We start from the raw sequence: 18,303 nt of genomic DNA, 5'->3' as shown, positions 1-18,303 counted from the left end.
TTAACCTTTATCCTAAAATGCAGATCTTAAGATAATTATTCTCACACATAATTTTAAAACTGTATCGTGTAATTTCTGAACAAGTGAGGGTATTACAGAAATTCTTAAAATTGTATCAAGAAGATGATTTGGCAATTGTGCCAAGTTTCTAGTTGTGTTTTGTGGTAATGGTGCAAAATTGAGAGATAAGATGCCAAAATTTTGCATTTCAAAATAGCTCAAAGCTGGAATTTGTATCCAGCTTAACAATGATATACTCGCATAACTAATACATTTCTCATAGTACACTGCTTATCTGCTTTATAAATAAACAAGTTATTTTCTGTGAGGTTTAAATTATACTTTAGCATATGATCTTTAATCTTCTCAGCATATCTTACGGCCTCTGCATGTCGTTTCTGTGCTTCTTGTAACTAAAATAAAGAAAAAATAATAATTTTAAATACTGACAATCTAGTTGAACACCATTACCTGTTTCTGTAACTAAATGTTTTTGTTTCTTGTTTTTTTGTACTTGAAAGAGAGACAGAGAGGGAGAGAGCACACACAAGTGGGAAGGGAGTCAGAAGGAGAGACAGAGAAAAAGGCAAGCAGGCTGCAAGCTCAGGGCGAAGTCTGATGTGGGGCTCGGTCTCATGACCGGTCTCATGATGTGGGGTTTGGGATCATGACCTGAGTGGAAATTAAGAGTCAGGACGCTCAACCAACTAAGCAGCCTAAGCACTCCTGTAACTAAAATCTTATTGGACCCAGCCACACTTTCCTCTACATGCTGATTGATGGCTACTTTTAGGTCATAACAAAAGAGCTCAGCATGTACAACAGAGACTATGGCCTACAAAGCCGAAAACATTTCAATACTGGTACAGAATAGTTTACCAATCTTACTCTCCTACAAAAACATAACGTTGTTAATATTTTTAAATTATATATGATTAGATAAACATACAAATGTATCTAATGGTCAAATGGAGGAAATATAGGAAATTACCTTATAGTAAACATTTCAGTTTTCATATTCCAAGCACCATATCAACTATGATTTTCAATATTCACATAGGTGAATGACATTGCTGTTCTCGTGATTATGAAACTGAACATGCTATTTTCAGTGACATCGAGATATTTCATGGAAGAGTTTGACAAGCAGAATCCTAGTAGGAGCCAGAAAGCCTGGGTCTGAATTCCCAATTCTGCTGGTTATGAGCTGTATGACCTTAAGTACACTACCTAAAACTTCTGTGTCTCAGTCTCTGCATCTGTAAAATGAAGGTAATGACAGCACCTACTGGGGTACCTAGGTGACTCAGTCGGGTCAGCGTCTGGCTCTTGATTTCGGCTCAGGACATGATCTCAGGGTCACGTGATTGAGACCCACATCCAGCTCTGGGTGGGTAGTGAGGAGCCTGCTTGGCATTCTCTCTCTCTCTCCCTCCCTCTCTCTCTCTCCCTACCTGCTCTTCCCACAATCTCTCTCTCTCTCCCTCCCTCTCTCTCTCTCCCTACCTGCTCTTCCCACAATCTCTCTCTCTCTCTCTCTCTCTCAAAATGAAGAATCTTATAAAAGTGATCTGAAACATAAATAATAATAGGATTTACTTCACTGGGATCTTGGGAATATAAAATTAGGAAATAATACATGAACATCTTAGAAGGGTACATGGTACATAGTCAGCTCTAAGTGTATGCATTTAGCATGATTACTGTTGCTGTATTTTGCGTTCCAATACAATGAGATAGTTAAGGCAGGTGGCATGCCAATACAAGTGGTCCCCTATACAAATTATACTGAAGTCATTCTTCATACCACCGCAAGTGGGAGCAAATGGGGAGCATGAGGCCCAGAATCTCTCCTCAGTACTTCACACAACTTTCGCCAATGCCACTAGCAAACAGTACTTTTTTTTCCCCCCACTTATAATACTTTTAACTAACTCCCTCTCTATACTACTCAGTGGACAATACTCACAGACCACGGTACAAAAAGCACATCTTAGACTGAGTAAGAGATGCTTTACATCACCATCAGAGGCAAGGGAAAACCACTGACATGGAAATAAACGAGTCTTGCTAAACCAAAGTTCCTCAATCATTTCATGTCCATACTGTTTACATTAGGCTGCTTTAGCAGGTACTCTGATGAAGAGATTAAGGCTTTGTGGTAACAACATATCAGAAAAGCTGGCCTCAGAGCTTTGCAGTTAGTAAAGTGCTACAAATCTGTAAATTCCAGCACTGGCTGCATAAGGAAGAAAGATTTCAATTTCTCCGTTTCTAGTAACCATTTGCTTAACTTTTGAAGATTTGTCCACCTATCACGCTGCTTCTCCCCTTGCAGTGGACTCGAGCATTCTTTAATGTATTGTCTCATCCACAGAATCAACTTTTCTTCACTTATTTCCTTCTTTTACACTAAAATCTAACTTTCACTCCTATCATTCCACTAAGACATTTTGAGGGTCATCAAGAACCTCTTTTTTTTTATTTTATTAAGGTCTCTATCCTGCTTCACTTTTCAGCAGCAGCTGAGAAAAATGACCATGCCCTCCCTCTTCTCTTTTAACCACACTGTAATTCTGAAGGACGGCAACCCCTGACATTAAGTCCTTGCCCCTTGCTATCTGTGTTTTGAATTGCTCTTAAGCCTTCACAACCAGATTCTCTAATTCACATTTCTAGCTTTGGCCCCTTTACCTAGGCCATGTGTACTTTTCACTCTTCCATGTAGGTGCTCATAGACAACATCCTCAACCGCACACTCAAAAATCATTACTTGACATGGAGTACCTTTGTAGACAGCTAATCGTGTACATTTTATTTGGACTCTTTTCTGTGGTACTTTGAGTGTGTTTTTCTTATTGAGTCTTAGGGGGCACCCTTACCCTTAGGATGCTGACCAGCATACTTTGTCTCACTTTTCTTTATAACACGACATTTATCACAAGGGCTGGATGATCACTGGCTTGCCTTTGTTTCCTTTTGAGTAACTTCTTCGTCCATAGAGATTTCAACTTATGGAAGTCTTCTGAAGTTCCTTTCAGACGCATACTTGACTATATTGTTAGGAAGGTTAAGTTGGCTAGAGCTACCTCTTCTTCCCAATCCAGATTCTTCACCTCAAAATTGTGTGCATCAAATATCTTCACCCAGGTAGCCCCTGGTTTGGGGATTCAGGAGATAAGGACCTTCTAGAGAAGTCAGAGCTATTGACTGAGTTGGCTGAAAGCTATCTAAGTTTTTTTTTTTTTTTTTCCCACAGGGAACACCTTAAAGTGGCAGGTAATTTCATGCCATAACCCTAATTCCTTCCTATAGGTATCTACACTAAATCCCTCATTATTCTTTAATAAGCTTCACCAGTTTCGGATATTCTTACAAATTTTAGTTTTTGAGACCTTAAAGATTTCTTCAGGACACAGTAGCAAGACAATGCCTAGCACTCTCATTCATAGAAGACTGATCAACTGAGTATCATGTTACTCGCATGAAAAGTTCCCTAATACAATGTGACTCATTAATAAGACGTCTAGAAAAGGAAGTAATTTTCAATGTCTCTTCAGCCACAAAAAGGACCAGTCAACAGAATGTTCTAGTTCCCCTGACGGGTATAGCTGTCTAATGAAACTTGGATGTATATTATATAGCTTTTGTGACTGACAGAAACGAGTTGGTCAGCGTATCTACCTCATTGCTCCCACTTAGGATTTACAATGAGAATCCTACAAAGGAGGGTGAGAGTGTGAGGACATTAACTGTTCTGGTTGGAAAACAGTTGGGGTTTCACTACATATCAATAAATGAGAATCCTGAATGCACATTAGTCTTTTCTGAGATTGAATTGTGAAATCTCTGAAAGTCTGACTAACTGAAGTGAATGGAAAAAAAATTGAGTCTGAACTTGCAATGGTAGGAGCACTATGTTACTAGGTAAGGCCCTGACAGAGCAGCCATTTCTCCTTTTTCACTGGCATTTCTTTTCCTTTACAAAATCCAACAAGGAGAAAAGTCCATTCCTTTGAGAAGGACGTTTGCATAATGATCTGCCGGTCATTGTTAATGAAGATAATAAATTGCAAACTTATAATTACAAATTACAACAAATCATCATTAAAATAACCCGTTCTCAAACTCTCACTGAAGGGATGAGATTACAAGAGAATGTCAGTATTCAAGATCAAATGACCACTCAAAGATTGGGGATGTTTGAATCACGCTGAAAAATATTAGCAGGGACTCACACATCTGTATGCCAATGTTCACAGCATCATTATTAACAGTAGCCAAAGGTGGACTAAAACAGATGCTCAATGTGGTATATATAAAATGTTGCTTTTTTTAGATTCTCACAATGTTTTTTATGAAAATCTCACTATAAAGGTCATTACTTTATGAATTCAATCAACTTCATCTATATAGAAGAATTACATCACTAGTAGCAAGTAGGAACAATATCAACCAAACCTTTGCAGCAGTGAGATTTTCCATATGGTCCAAAACATTCTTATGTACTACTACTAGTGAAATACGGATTCCTTTTCAGTAGGACAGACATTAAGAGACCGACTTACCAAACGTGTCTTTATCACGTTGCTCTCAAGATCTTGAATCTGGGCCACTTGATGTTTGATGGTTGCTTCTTGCATGGCATTTTTAACCTGTAGCCTAAAATGCAGATCTTAAGGTAATTATTCTCACACATAAATTTAAAACAACAACACATACTTTCTGAACAAATGAGGGTATTACAGAAATCCTTAAAATTTTGTCAAGAGGAAGATTTCGGAATTGTGCCATTTTTCTCATCGTGTTTTGTGGATAAGGTGCAAAATTGAGAGATAATATGCCACAATTCTGCATTTAAAAATAGCTCAAAGCTGGAATTTGTATCCAGCTTAACAATGATATACTGGCATAACTAATACATTTCCCATACTACACTGTTTATCTGCTTTATAAATAAACAAGTTATTTTCTGTGAGGCTTAAATTATACTTTTGCACATGATCTTTCATCTCCTCAGCATATCTTACGGCCTCTGCATGTCGTTCCTGTTCTTCTTGCAACTAAAATAGAGAAAAAATAATTTTAACCACTGAAAATCTAGTAGAACACTATCACCTGTTTCTTTAATTTTTTTGACTAGAGAGAGAGAGAGAGAGAGAGAGAGAGCATGCAGAAGTGGGGAAAAGAGACAGAGGGAGAGACAGAGAAAATGGTAAGCAGGCTGCAAGCTCAGGGCGAAGCCTGATGTGGGGCTCTGTCTCATGACTGGTCTCATGATGTGGGATTTGGGATCATGACCTGGGTGGAAATTAAGAGTCAGGACCTCAGCCAACTAACCCGCCCAAGCGCCGCTGTAAGTAAAATATTTTTGGAGCCAGCCACTCTCTCCTCTACATGCTGATTGATGGCTACTTTGAGGTCATAACAAAAGCGTTCAGCTTCTACAACAGAGACTATGGCTTACAAAGATGAAATGTTTCAATACTCTTACAGAATAGTTTACCAACCTTACTCTCCTACAAAAACATAACATTGTTAATCTTTTTAAATTATATATGATCACATAAATGTACAAATGTATCTATTGGTCAAATGGAGGAAATATAAGAATTTACCTCATGGTAAACATTTCTATTTTCATATTCCAAGCACCACATCAACTATGATTTTACATATTCACATAGGTGAATGACGTTTCTATTCTCATGATTATAAAACTGAACATGCTATTTTCAGTGACAACAAGATATTTAATGGAAGAATTTGAGAAATAATATCCTAGTAGGGGCCAGAATGCCTGGGTCTGATTTCCCAGTTCTGCTCATTATGAGCTGTATGACCTTGAGCACACTACCTAAAACTTCCATGTCTCAATCTCTGCATCTGTAAAATGAAGGTAATAATAGCACCTACTGGGGCACCTGACTGGCTCAGTTGGTTCAGTGTCTGGCTCTTGATTTCAGCTCAGGACATGATCACAGGGTCATGTAATTGAGCCCCACATTGAGCTCTGCATGGATAGTGAGGAGCCTGCTTGGGATTCTCTCTCTCTTTCTCTCTCTCTTTCTCTCTCTCTCTCTCTCTCTCTCTCTCTCTCTCTCCCTTTTCCTCTCTCTCCCTACATGCCCTTCCCCACATTCTCTCTGTCTCTCTCAAAACAAAGGACCTTAAAAAAGTGATCTCAAAATAAATAATAATAGTATCTACCCCACTGGGATGTTGGGAAGATTACATTAGGAAATAATAGATGAACAACTTAGAAGGGTACGTGGCACATAGTCAGCTCTAAGTGTCTGCATGTAGCATGATTACTGTTGCTGTAGTTTGTGTTCCAATACAATGTGATAGTTTAGGCAGGTGGCTTGCCAAAACAAGTTTTCCCCTATACAAATTATACTGAAGTTATTCTTCATTCCACCGCAAGTGGTAGCAAATGGGGAGCATGAGGCCCAGAATCTCTCCTCAGTACTTCAAAAAACTTTGCCAATGCCACTAGCCAACAGTACTTTTTTCCACTTATAATCCTTTTAACTTACTTCCTCTCTATACCACTGAGTGGACAATGCTCACAGACTACGGTACAAATAGCACCTCTTTGACTCAGTAGTAGATCCTTTACATGACCATCAGAGGCAAGGGAAAGCCACTGACATGGAAATAAACGAGACTTGTGAAACTAAAGTTCCTCCATCATTTCATGCCCATACTGTTTACGTTAGGCTGCTTTAGCATGTACTCTGATGAAGAGATTAAGGGTTTGTGGTAAAAGAATATCAGAAAAGCTGTCCCCAGATATTTGCATTGGTAAAGTGATACAAATCTGTAAATCACAGTTCTGGCTGTGTAAGAAAGAAAGACAAATTTAGCGTGCTTTTTCATAGTGAGAGGGAAAAAAAAAAACTAAACATTTGATTGAACACTTCTCCTCTATTTGATTAAGTGCTTTCATTAATAGTTTTACTTATATAAGTGTGTGTGTGTGTGTGTATAGAGATATACACACATTTTTTAACGTTTATTTTTTGATACAGAGTACGAGTCTGAGTGGCTCAGAACGTGAGGGACACAACGAATCCAATGCAGGCTCTGCTGACAGCAGAAAGCCCAATTCAGGGCTCCATCTCAAGAACATGGAGATCATGACCTGAGCCAAAGGCAGACTCTAATCCGACTGGAGCCAGCCAGGCACCCCTCAATTTAGTATTTCATTTCTTAGCATACATTTAGAATAAAAGCTTTGCTATACCAATGTTTTCAAGAAGAATTTATTGATACGGTATAAAGTAATTAATTTTATTGGAAAAACTGTTAAGTTAAAGTATTTTCAATTTATACAAGGATAAGTATCACCCGTGTCAAATATTACTATCCCTTAAATTTATACTTAGGAAGATGAAATTACCTGTCATGAAAAAAATAAAAACAATGTCAAATAAAGGACTAAATTGTTCTGCACAGGCTAGATGACAAGTGTCAAGAGAGTTAAAGCTAATGGGAGTTAGAACAGTCAGAGAAAATTCATTGGAAAGGAGACTGTGAGCCAAGTCTGAATAACATAGGTTTACTCAAGAGGAACAGAACTAAAAAGACAGGACAGCATGAGTAACGGCTGAGAGATGGTAAAATCAACCCGATTAACTCAGAGGATAAAATCTGATGGCAGAGACATTAAAAACGGATGTCCACACAAGAACTACGTAAATGTTCATAAGCAGCCATATTAATAGGCAAGAAGTGGACACAACCCAAAGGTCCATCAACTGATGAATGAACAAGGGCCTTAGCCCACAATGGAGTACTGTTTGACAATAAAAAGAAATGAAGCACTGATATAAGCTGTAACCAACACAGATGAACCCAGAAAACATTAAGTAAAGCTAGCTAGTCCCAAGGGACCACACGTTGTGTGACTCCATTTATATGAAATATTCACAAGAGGCAACTCCATTGAGAGACCAAGTAGTAGACTGGTGGTTGCCTGAGGCTGGGGGCAATGGTAAGGGTTTCCTTTCAGGATGAGGAAAACATTCTACTTGATGGCAGTGATGGTTGCACGAGTGTACACAGAGACAGTGAACTGTGCGTGGCAAATGGGTGACTTTTATGGTATGTGTATTGTACCTCAAAATAGCTTTAAAAAAAACCCAATGGCAGGACACAGAGAATGTTCTTAATTCTCGCTTTTGGGCGTCCATACTACACATGATCAGAGTATTTCCGTGCTTTGACAATATGTCTAAAAGGCAAAGAAAATGAAGGAAATGCCGAAGTTCAAGTGGTTTGTTAAGTGATCTTTCTGTACAAGTCATCCTGAAATCAATATACATTCTTCTCAAAAGTGAAGATGAGAACTAAGATAATTATCTGAATCATTCCATTAAACATTATCTTCTGATTTGATCCAGCTTGCCTCATCATGGTAATAGAGATATCATTAAAAAACATTGTTTAGTAGGGGACAAAGTCTCTTGGGGCACCTGGGTGGCTACGTCAGTTAAGCGTCCAATTCTTGCTTTCAGCTCAGGTCATGATCTCACGGTTCATGAGACTGAGCCTCACATTGGCTCTAAACTGACAGCATGGAGCCTGCTTGGGATTCTCTCTCTCTCCTCTGTCTGCCCCTCCCCTGTTAACATGCATGCACACACTCTCTCTCACTTTCTCTCTCAAAATAAATAAATAAACTGTCAAAAAAATTTAAATTAAAGAAAGAACGAAAAAAGTCTCTCAATTTCTCTGAGGAAGGATACAAAAGCCTCAACTTTCCTAAAAGTAAGTATTATAAGAAAACAATGTATAACACAAATAGGAGAAGGAGAGGCAGAAGTTTATGAAATAAATGCATTGTAAAGATACTAAAATCATAATAAATTAATTATAATGAAAATACCAAAGAAAGCGGTCCATGGAAATTGGTATCCTAAAACACTTTATATTATTTAACTAGCTATAAGTTAGCTGTTGACAGGTTACATTTACTACATACCTGACTTCTGATTTGACCTAATTTCTTCTTGAGATTCCGTGTTTCATCTTCCAGATGAAGATGTGACATAGACTGTTTCTTCAGAGTATCAGCCAGTTCTTGTTGAAGTTGTCTCACAACTACCTAATAAGACATTTCTGTTACTGATTTTCTAAATCATCTTATTATTAAATTATGTTAATAATAGACAACTCTCACATACGTACTTTGAGAAATATCAACACATACATCAATTCACCGTCTTTTTGTAACACATACACATTCCTGTTCACTGAATTCAGTTAAAGACACTAAAGGTGTTATCTCCCTGTCTACTTCTGATTGTTTATGGTGTCTCTTTCCAGTCTCAGCACGACAATTTTATCCTGCAACATGTGGTTTTTATGCAACCGATCTTGTGTTTTCTCATGATCATCAGAAAGCTAAGTAAAACCAAAAACATTTTCAGATAGCACTCAATAAAATGGCATTATCATGATTTTCTTTTAAATGAAAGCATAATCTATGTTTAAACAATGAAAAGGTTTCAGGGGGTGCCAGGGTGGTTCAGTTGGTTGAGTGTCTGACTCTTGATTTTGGCTCAGGGAATGATCTCACATTCTGTGGGTTTAAGCCCTGCATCAGGCTCTGTGCTGACAGTCAGGAGCCTGCTGAGGATTATCGCTCTCCCTCTCCCTCTCCCTGCCCCTCCCCTGCTTGCATTCTCTCTCTCTCTCTCTGTCTCTCTCTGTCTCTCTCTCTCTCTAATGAATAAAGAAACATAGGAAGGAAGGAAGGAAGGAAGGAAGGAAGGAAGGAAGGAAGGAAGGAAGGAAGGAAGGAAGGAAGGAAGGACGATTACAGTAAGTGAATATCCAACTGGAAAAAAAATAAAGTTGGCTCCAAATCTCAAATTTTATACAAGCGTAAGTTCCAAAAAGTTCAGAACTTTAACTGTAGAAAATGAAGGCATGAAAGTAAAAAAGAATTTGTGAGAAAAGTGTTCAGAATCTCAGAATTGGAAAAGCCTTTCTCTGATTTACAACAAACCAGAAGGCCTAAAATAAAAGATTAATAAACCCGACTACACTTAAAAATTGAATTTACAGTAGATATCGAACACAGAGACCCCACAGTAAAATCCTTAGCTCTGCATATACTCGGACAGATTAAATTTCCTAAAATTCTTCTTTCCTGAGAATATTTCATAGGTATCTACTTTGCTACCATTTCTATAGTCAGTTATAAGAATTATATCTATTGATAACTGAAAAATCTAGGCACTGTACTATAATAGAAACACTTCTACACACATCAATGAACTCATTTGGTTATCACAATTCTAGAATGGAGAGATTAAAATGGTGAGCTGTAGGACTCTCCCCAGGTCTTCTCACTCCACAACAAGTGCTCTTGCACCAACCACTGCCACTTCTCTAGTGTAAATACACAAGTACGAAAGAAGTCTTGTATTTCAAAATACTCATAGGAAATAAGGTGAAATTTATACATCTCTTAGAATACCATGAGATTATTTACTGCTACAATAACTTGTATTGCCTCTTGTTGAAAACAGTAATAAATATAAAAGAGGGGAAATACACTCAGCTATTTTATTAGGAATAAAATACCTATCAATAAATTATCATTAAGTATATACCACAGCATACCATTGTTATCAAAAGTTCCTTGTAATGAAATAGGATGCTTCTTGAAGCAAAACTGTTACTTTTCTCAAAAGTAGGAGACTTGATACCGAAAATATGATCAGTGAACTGGCTACACTTGCCCTCCTGTCCATTAGCGGAAGTGTTCAACTAACCTAGTAATATATCAAGGCAGTGAAGTAACTGTTCAAAACCAAAACACATGTTGCTAGTAGCAATAGTTTTGAGATTAGGGAGAGCTCATCAATTCCTACAGAAAGTAATAAAAGCCTCTCCCTTGGATGAGGACATTATGAATGTCACTATTTGTTGCAGACAAATGCATTTAATCAAGAATATTATTTTATCCAGTGAAGCAAAAATGCCACCATCCCCCATGACCCTCCTCAAAATATATGTGCTTTTAAAATCCTCTATAGTTTCCATGATGAACACAGTTCAGTTTCATATATACATACATATATATGTACACATATATATACATAACACACACACACACACACATATATATAGATATATATATATACATACATACATACATACATATATATATACATACACACACGGAGAAAAAAGTAATAATAACTAAAAAATAGAATATATACAAATACATACACACATGTACTTCAAAATAACTAAAGAAGATACCTTAGAACTAGTTTTCTTATGAGCCATTTCTAGCTCCTTTTGCTTGTAAAGGTGATTGTTTAGACTTCCATCTTGTAAGACTCTGGCCTTCTGATCTGGAGAAAGTTGCCACTGAGTGTCACTGCGCTCTTCTACAACCTGGAGACACATTTCATTGTGATTCTGGTCTCATACCGTTAAAAAAAAAAAAAGGTCAAAAGCTGAAGTGGAGAACTTTAAAAAAATGTTCAAAAGAACATAATCCCATGTTTTAATTTATTTTAAACCTAAATAATATATCTTGAGTCAAAGGGATACTATAAAATATATATGTATAATATTACACTATGTAATATGGATGGAAATACAGTTTTTATCAAAAACTGATTTACCTGATTTTTGGTGGCCTTCAATTCCATGTTTAGCGTTCTAAGAGCGAGTTCAACTTGTTGTTTTGTTTCAACTTCTTTCTTATATTCGTCTTCTTTTCTTCTTAACTTTTCCCTAATATTTTCATATAACATATCAGCATTTCTTCTTTCTTCTTCTTCTTCTTCTTCTTCTTCTTCTTCTTCTTCTTCTTCTTCTTCTTCTTCTTCTTCTTGTTTTAAGGTACATCTGCAATTACATGTGCTTCTTTTAAAATTTGCTTTGTTAGACATAAAAAGTTCATTTGATGATCTGGTTCCACAAATGTTGGCTTATTATCCAAATGAAAAATTTCTATGTTTTCCGATTGTTTTTCTTGTAGGGCTCATGTTTTTAATTTGTCACTTCAATCTCTTCCAAACCATATATACAGTTGAAAAAAAGCCAGGAGAAAGCATTATGCAACTTCGTTAGTTTCAGTCAGTAATAACTCTGGTAGATGTTGTAGGAAAGGAAGTTTGAAATTATTCAGGAAAGTTAGAGTTGAAAATTACCCCCTTTCCCACAGGTATAATTATTCCTCCATAGGACAGATAATTCAGTTTCTCATTAAAAAGAGAAGTTGCTGTTTATAAGCAAGTTTATCAACTCACTGGAAATGAAATCTCCACTTGATGAAACCTTACAGGTACCTCCAAAAATGATGTGCAGTGAAAGAGAGCATCTGTGGATGTTGTTTACACAACATACATGTGCAGATTACTGTCGTCCAAGACTACGCTGACTAGTCTAATATCTGTTGCCTATGCTTTTTGTTTCTTCTTCCACAACACTTGCAACTTACCTTGTTGATGCATACCTACTTTAGGAATCACTTAAACATCCATTCTAGAACACGACAGGATACGTATTAATTAAGTAAACAATAAAGAGTAATATGACCTTTCAGCATACACTTTTGAATTAATTTTATCTACCTATGACAGAGATGTTGAAAAAACTTATCAGTAATCACTTTCTGTATTACTTTTTTTTAGTTTATTCATTTTTGAGAGAGAAAGGGAGAGCCCATGCAAACAAAGGAGGGGCATAGAGAGAGAGAGGGAGGCAGAAAATCCAAAGTGGGCTCTGCACTGACAACACACAGCTCGATGTGGGGCTCGAACTCACGAACCCTGAGATCATGACCTGAGCCAAAGTCGGATGCTTGACTGACTGAGCCACCCAGGCGCCCCCATTTTACTTTGTTTAAATTTTTTATTGAGAGAGAGATGACGCAAGTGAGCGAGGGCAGAGAGAGAGAAAGAGAGACAGAATCCCATGACGGGCAGACCGAGAGGGAGAGACAGTGAGAGAAGAGGAGCTCACCTGAAGCGGGGCTCGTGCTCACCCAAAGCCGGGCTCGAGCCCACCCAAAGCAAGGCTCAAACTCACGAGATCATCACCTGAGCCGAAGCCAGATGCTTAACCAACTGAGCCACCCAGGCACCCCCACTTTACCTTTTAACCCCTGCATGTTAAGAAGCAAACGGAATCAATTTTGGGGAATTTTACTGTCTTGAGAAAAATGACCATTTTATACTCTGTTGGTAGGTACAGAAAGTAATATAAACTTTCCTGAGAACAATTTAAAAATATGGATCAGAGACCTTTTTTAAAATCTTTATACCTTATCCAGATAACATTATATTGAAGAATTGATTCCAAGTAAGTAACCAGACATGTAGAAACAGATTTCTATAAAAGACATTCTTGACAGCATTAATTAAAATACAGAAAGATGAAAAACAGGCAGAATTCAATCTCTTAAATAATGATGTTTCTTGGACTATGGTGGACTTTTATATGGCCATTAAAATTGTGATTTGGAATATACATTAAAGTATTAGAAGTATTCACTGTTAAGAACTTGCTGTGTTTTTTCCAAGAATCGCACACCTCACAACACTAAACAAGTATTCTTTCCAGAAAAATCCCATAAGGTAAGTCAGCAATTACAAAATTGCCTCTACACATCTTTGGAAAAAAAGGAAACAGTTGAAATATTTCCTTAAAGCCAAGATGCTGTACCTCAAACTGCAGAATTCACGTTCCCATTCAACTTTTTGATGCTCTAACCGTGATATCATGTCTTTGGTTTCTTGTAGCTCGTTTTGTAGTGCACTAACCATTTTTTCCATTTTTGTCATTTTTCCCATAAGAAGTTTACAGTGATTTTTGTTAAGTTTCCTTAATTTCTCATAGGAAACACGTATATCTTGGATTTTCAAGAAGCCAGCATAATCTGCATCAGAGAAGAAACAGAAATAAAATAGATGAGTACTTTTTGCATATACAGGCCTGTGCATCTTCAATTCACTCATTCAAACATTGAATAAATATATACCTTCATTGGAAGATGTTATACTCAGCTCTACACATACAATAGAGAAGACCCCTGGCTCTTGATTAGCTTAAAGTCTAGTGAAGGAGAAAGACAACTCAAACGGTAATTCTAAATTCAGATAGTTCCTATTAGAAGACAGAGTTCTGTGATCATAACTTGATCTAGATTGGGCCCAAGGAAGATAGATGTCCCTGAGGAAGAGATAACTATACTGAGGAATGAAGGAGGAGCAGGAGGCAATTAAGCAAAGGAGGAAGACAAGCACTCTCGACAGTCTAGAGCATGTGCTGAAGTTCCACTGTAATCTACTTCTGGACAAGATGGGGTAACACATACTGATTGATCTTCCTATCTTCCTACCTGAAGCAAGCAAAAACAAAACAGACAAAATACAATTTTAACATGATTTTCAAGACACAGATCTTCAGAAAATGAAGGACAATGATCCCTGAAAACAAAACACGTTAGCCTAACACGTATGCCCAAACTCATTCCCTTGAGAGAGTTTTCAGGCTACGACACAGGAGACATAAATTATTTAAGTAGATTTCACCATACTCCTTGTGTCAAGGTGGCAAAACTGAGAGTGTGGTGAAGTCAAGACAGATAGAGACGACAGGTCAGCATCCAGGAGAGGAGAAAGCAGGACACAGAAAGAACCCTGGGCATCTGCACAGGGTCCCCTTTGGCTATTCAGCAGAGTAACAACCAGTGCATACATGGTTGTTACTTCCTAGTCATCAAGGGAAAAAAATCTGAAAAGAGTAGAGGAAACACTGCCTGGTGCTCCCACAGCACGAGGGACAGTGTCTATTCACATTAGCTAAGATAGAAAAACTCATAATTTGCCTTAGGCTGATCACCACTCTGGATTCAGCCAATAATTCGTAAGAGCAAGATTAAAGGATCCAATTGTTTGTAAGTAACTTAACTATATCTCCAAACAAAGCATGAAAAGATAACTAGAGGCATAGAAGCTATAGTTTTAAAAACCAAATAGCACTTACAGAGATGTAAATTATGTTAGCCATGAACAATACGATGGGTAGGAATAAACACATATTAGACATCACAAAACAAAAGACTGAAGTTTAACATTGGAAACCTGGGAGAAAACTTCAACTGGGAAATATACAATTGCCCAAAGAGGCAGGGGAAAGGGACAGGAAAAAAATATGGCCCAAATCTTCCTAAATTTCATGAAAACTATAATCCCGCTGACCCAGGAAGGATCTGTCTAGGAAAGAAGAAATGGAAGTCAACTCTTGTAATTTGCCTAAACTATATACGATGTGGTATAACATTACTGGAAGGGAGACTGTGATGCTGAAGCCATAGACTATAAACCCTAAACCAACAACTAAAGCAGCAAAACTGAAAAGTTCTAGCTAGGAAGCCTAAATAAATAAGTGAAAAAATGAATACATGAATAAATGAATACGTGAATAAATAAATAAATGGATAAAACTGAATCATAAAAATTACTCGATTAAAAGAAAGCAGAAAAAGAAGAGAACGGGAACAAGGAGCAGATAAGACAAATGCAAATCAAACAGCATGATGACAGATTCAAATCAACTATCTCAAAAATCACAGTAAATGGCCCTTTGTAGCAACGTGGATGGAAGTGGAGAGTGTGATGCTAAGTGAAATAAGCCATACAGAGAAAGACAGATACCATATGTTTTCACTCTTATGTGGATCCTGAGAAACTTAACAGAAACCCATGGGGGAGGGGAAGGAAAAAAGAAAAAAAGAGGTTAGAGTGGGAGAGAGCCAAAGCATAACAGACTCTTAAAAACTGAGAACAAACTGAGGGTTGATGGGGGGTGGGAGGGAGGGGAGGGTGGGTGATGGGTATTGAGGAGGGCACCTTTTGGGATGAGCACTGGGTGTTGTATGGAAACTAATTTGACAATAAATTTCATATATTGAAAAAAAATCACAGTAAATGAAAACGGTCTAAAAGCCTCAACTAAAACGCAGACTGTCAAAATGGATAAAAAAGGAAGACTCAACTATATGCCACCTATACAAAATGCACTTTAAATGTCAAGACAAATTTGTTCAAAAGATAGAAATATGATATGCCACACTAACACTTGACCAAAGAAGGCTGAGCTAGAGTGGCTATATGAATAGCAGACAAAACAGTTTCAAGCAAAAAAATCATTACCAGCAGTAAACAGGTCATTATATAATCATAAAAGGGTCAATTAAGAGCAATCTTAAATGTTCATGTATCTGTTAATAGCTTCAAAGTACATGAAGTAAAAATTGATAGAACTGAAAATAGAAATAGGCAAATTCACAATTATAGTCTGATATTTCAATAGGCTCAACATCAGCAAGGGCATAGTAGACTTGGCCACCACTATTCTTCTCAAGGATCTATGGAACACTTACCAAAAAAGACTATGTTCTGGGTCAAAAATAAGCCTTAATAAAAGGAAGAAGTCAATAGGCCTGAAGTCATAATAGTGTGTTCCCTGACCACAAAACAATCAAATCAAAAACAAGCACAAAAATATCTCTGGAAAATACTCAACTGTTTGTGAACTACAGAACACTTCGAAATATCCCCTGGGTCAAAGAAGTAATGAAAAAAGAAAAAAAAATAGAAAGGATTCTGAACTGAATGAAAATGAAAACATAGTAGAATTTGTAGTGCTACCCTAGTAGCACTCACATGAAGACTGATAGCACTGAATGTATACATTAAAAAAGAAGAGGGAAGTGCGGTGCTCCTTGCTGCCTTTGTGGCTCCTCCCCCAGCTTCCCAAGTGCCCCGCCCTGCCCCGCCCCACCCTGGCAGTGGCTGGAGAGCAGGTGTTTTGTTCACAGGCTCACAGCAGGCACTTGGCCTTGTGGGGGCGGGGTCCGCCACCTGCCGGGAATTGAAGGTGGGGGAGTAGCTGTAGGAGGCGACCCCCCTAGACTGAGGTGGGCATGGGCCGGGCCCCAGGCTCTGCTGGAGCGGGAGGCGGCGGCAGTGGCAGAGGCATGGCCTTCTGGAAGGGAAATCCCAATGCCTGTGCACCTGTCTCTCCTCCCTTCATCTCCGCCCCTGCTATGAGTTTTGTGTTCTAGCTCCCCACCTTTTTCTCACTACCTACATCATCAGCCTTCTTCTGACTTCGCTTCCCAGCTTCTTGCGACCCTTTCTCTCACTTAAGCTTCAGTTACTCAGGCTCTTTTCACCCTAGTCCTGCCAGAGACTTCATATGCCAGCATTCTCTTTCATGGGATGTCCCCATCCTTCCCCTCTCCCCACATCCTATTCTGGGCTGATGGCAGCCAGAAATCCTTCCTATTGCATTTACCGGCAGTTTCTACCTGGCCCTGAAGCTTGGCGCAGATCAAGTCCACCACACCCACGCTGAGAAGGACCCCTAGGAGAACCACTTGTCCCATGGTGGTATTGGACAATATGTTCTCAATTTTCCTCTGGTTGCTTATTTTAGTCTGAATATTTGTTACCTCCACCGCTATACTTTACAAACGTATGTTTTGGCTGCATGACAAGGAGTTAGAAATGAGCCAGAGACCATTCTCAGGTAAGGAGAAGATTTAGACATTTAGGATTAAAGGAAGAAAGGAGAAACAGAATGTTAAGAAGGTTAGATTCCTCAAAGTATTTTGATATCTTTTGTGATCTGAGGAAGTGGAGATTACTGAGCCTACACAGATTGACATTTTGGGAGAAAATTTCATGATGCTTGATTCGCTCTTGGAGTAACGTGAACACAAGTTCTCAAACCTGCATATCCTCTCAGTTGGAACCAGCTGTATATATGAATGTTCACTTTCATCAGAACTTGTATCAGAGAAAGAATGGGAGTCTGGTTCAATGAAAATGACTACGTCCGGGACCTGAAAAGGGTCATTCTGTTTCCTAATAGTGTATATGGCCATTTTAGTGGGCACAGATCTGGATGTTTACAGTTTACTTGGAGTATCCAGGACTGCAAGCAGTAGAGAGATAAGACAAGCTTTCACGAAGTTGGCATTGAAGCTACATTGTGAAAATGTCGATAATGACCCAAAGCAATCTACACATTCAGTGCAATCCCAATCAACGTTGCACCAGCATTCTTCTCAGAGCTAGAACAAACAATCCTACAATTTGTATGTAACCACAAGATCCCAGATAACCAAAATAATGTTGAAAAAGAAAACCAAAGCTGGAGGCATCACAATCCCAGACGTTAGCCTCTACTACAAAGCTGCGATCATCAAGGGAGTATACTATTGGCACAAAAAGAGACACAAAGGCGAATGGAATA

At 38.2% G+C, this 18,303-nt stretch overlaps 1 protein-coding gene across 1 annotated transcript; it reads right to left on the bottom strand.

Annotated features, from left to right (window-relative positions):
- Nucleotides 1–18: 18 nt before the first annotated feature.
- On the bottom strand, nt 19–11,812 carry LOC131495895 (ankyrin repeat domain-containing protein 26-like). The gene is made up of 6 exons (XM_058701068.1): nt 11,655–11,812; nt 11,284–11,421; nt 8,990–9,112; nt 4,993–5,063; nt 4,569–4,662; nt 19–413 (listed from the first exon to the last, which is right to left on the bottom strand). Exons 1-6 carry the CDS (start codon nt 11,784–11,786, stop codon nt 243–245), a joined length of 729 nt encoding a protein of 242 aa, XP_058557051.1. The 5' UTR covers nt 11,787–11,812; the 3' UTR covers nt 19–242.
- Between the last annotated feature and the right edge of the window lie 6,491 nt (nt 11,813–18,303).

The sequence above is a fragment of the Neofelis nebulosa genome, chromosome 15 (assembly GCF_028018385.1).
Source record: "Neofelis nebulosa isolate mNeoNeb1 chromosome 15, mNeoNeb1.pri, whole genome shotgun sequence".
NCBI classification, from domain to species: Eukaryota; Metazoa; Chordata; class Mammalia; order Carnivora; family Felidae; genus Neofelis; species Neofelis nebulosa.
This window is presented reverse-complemented; position numbering and strand designations above follow the sequence as displayed.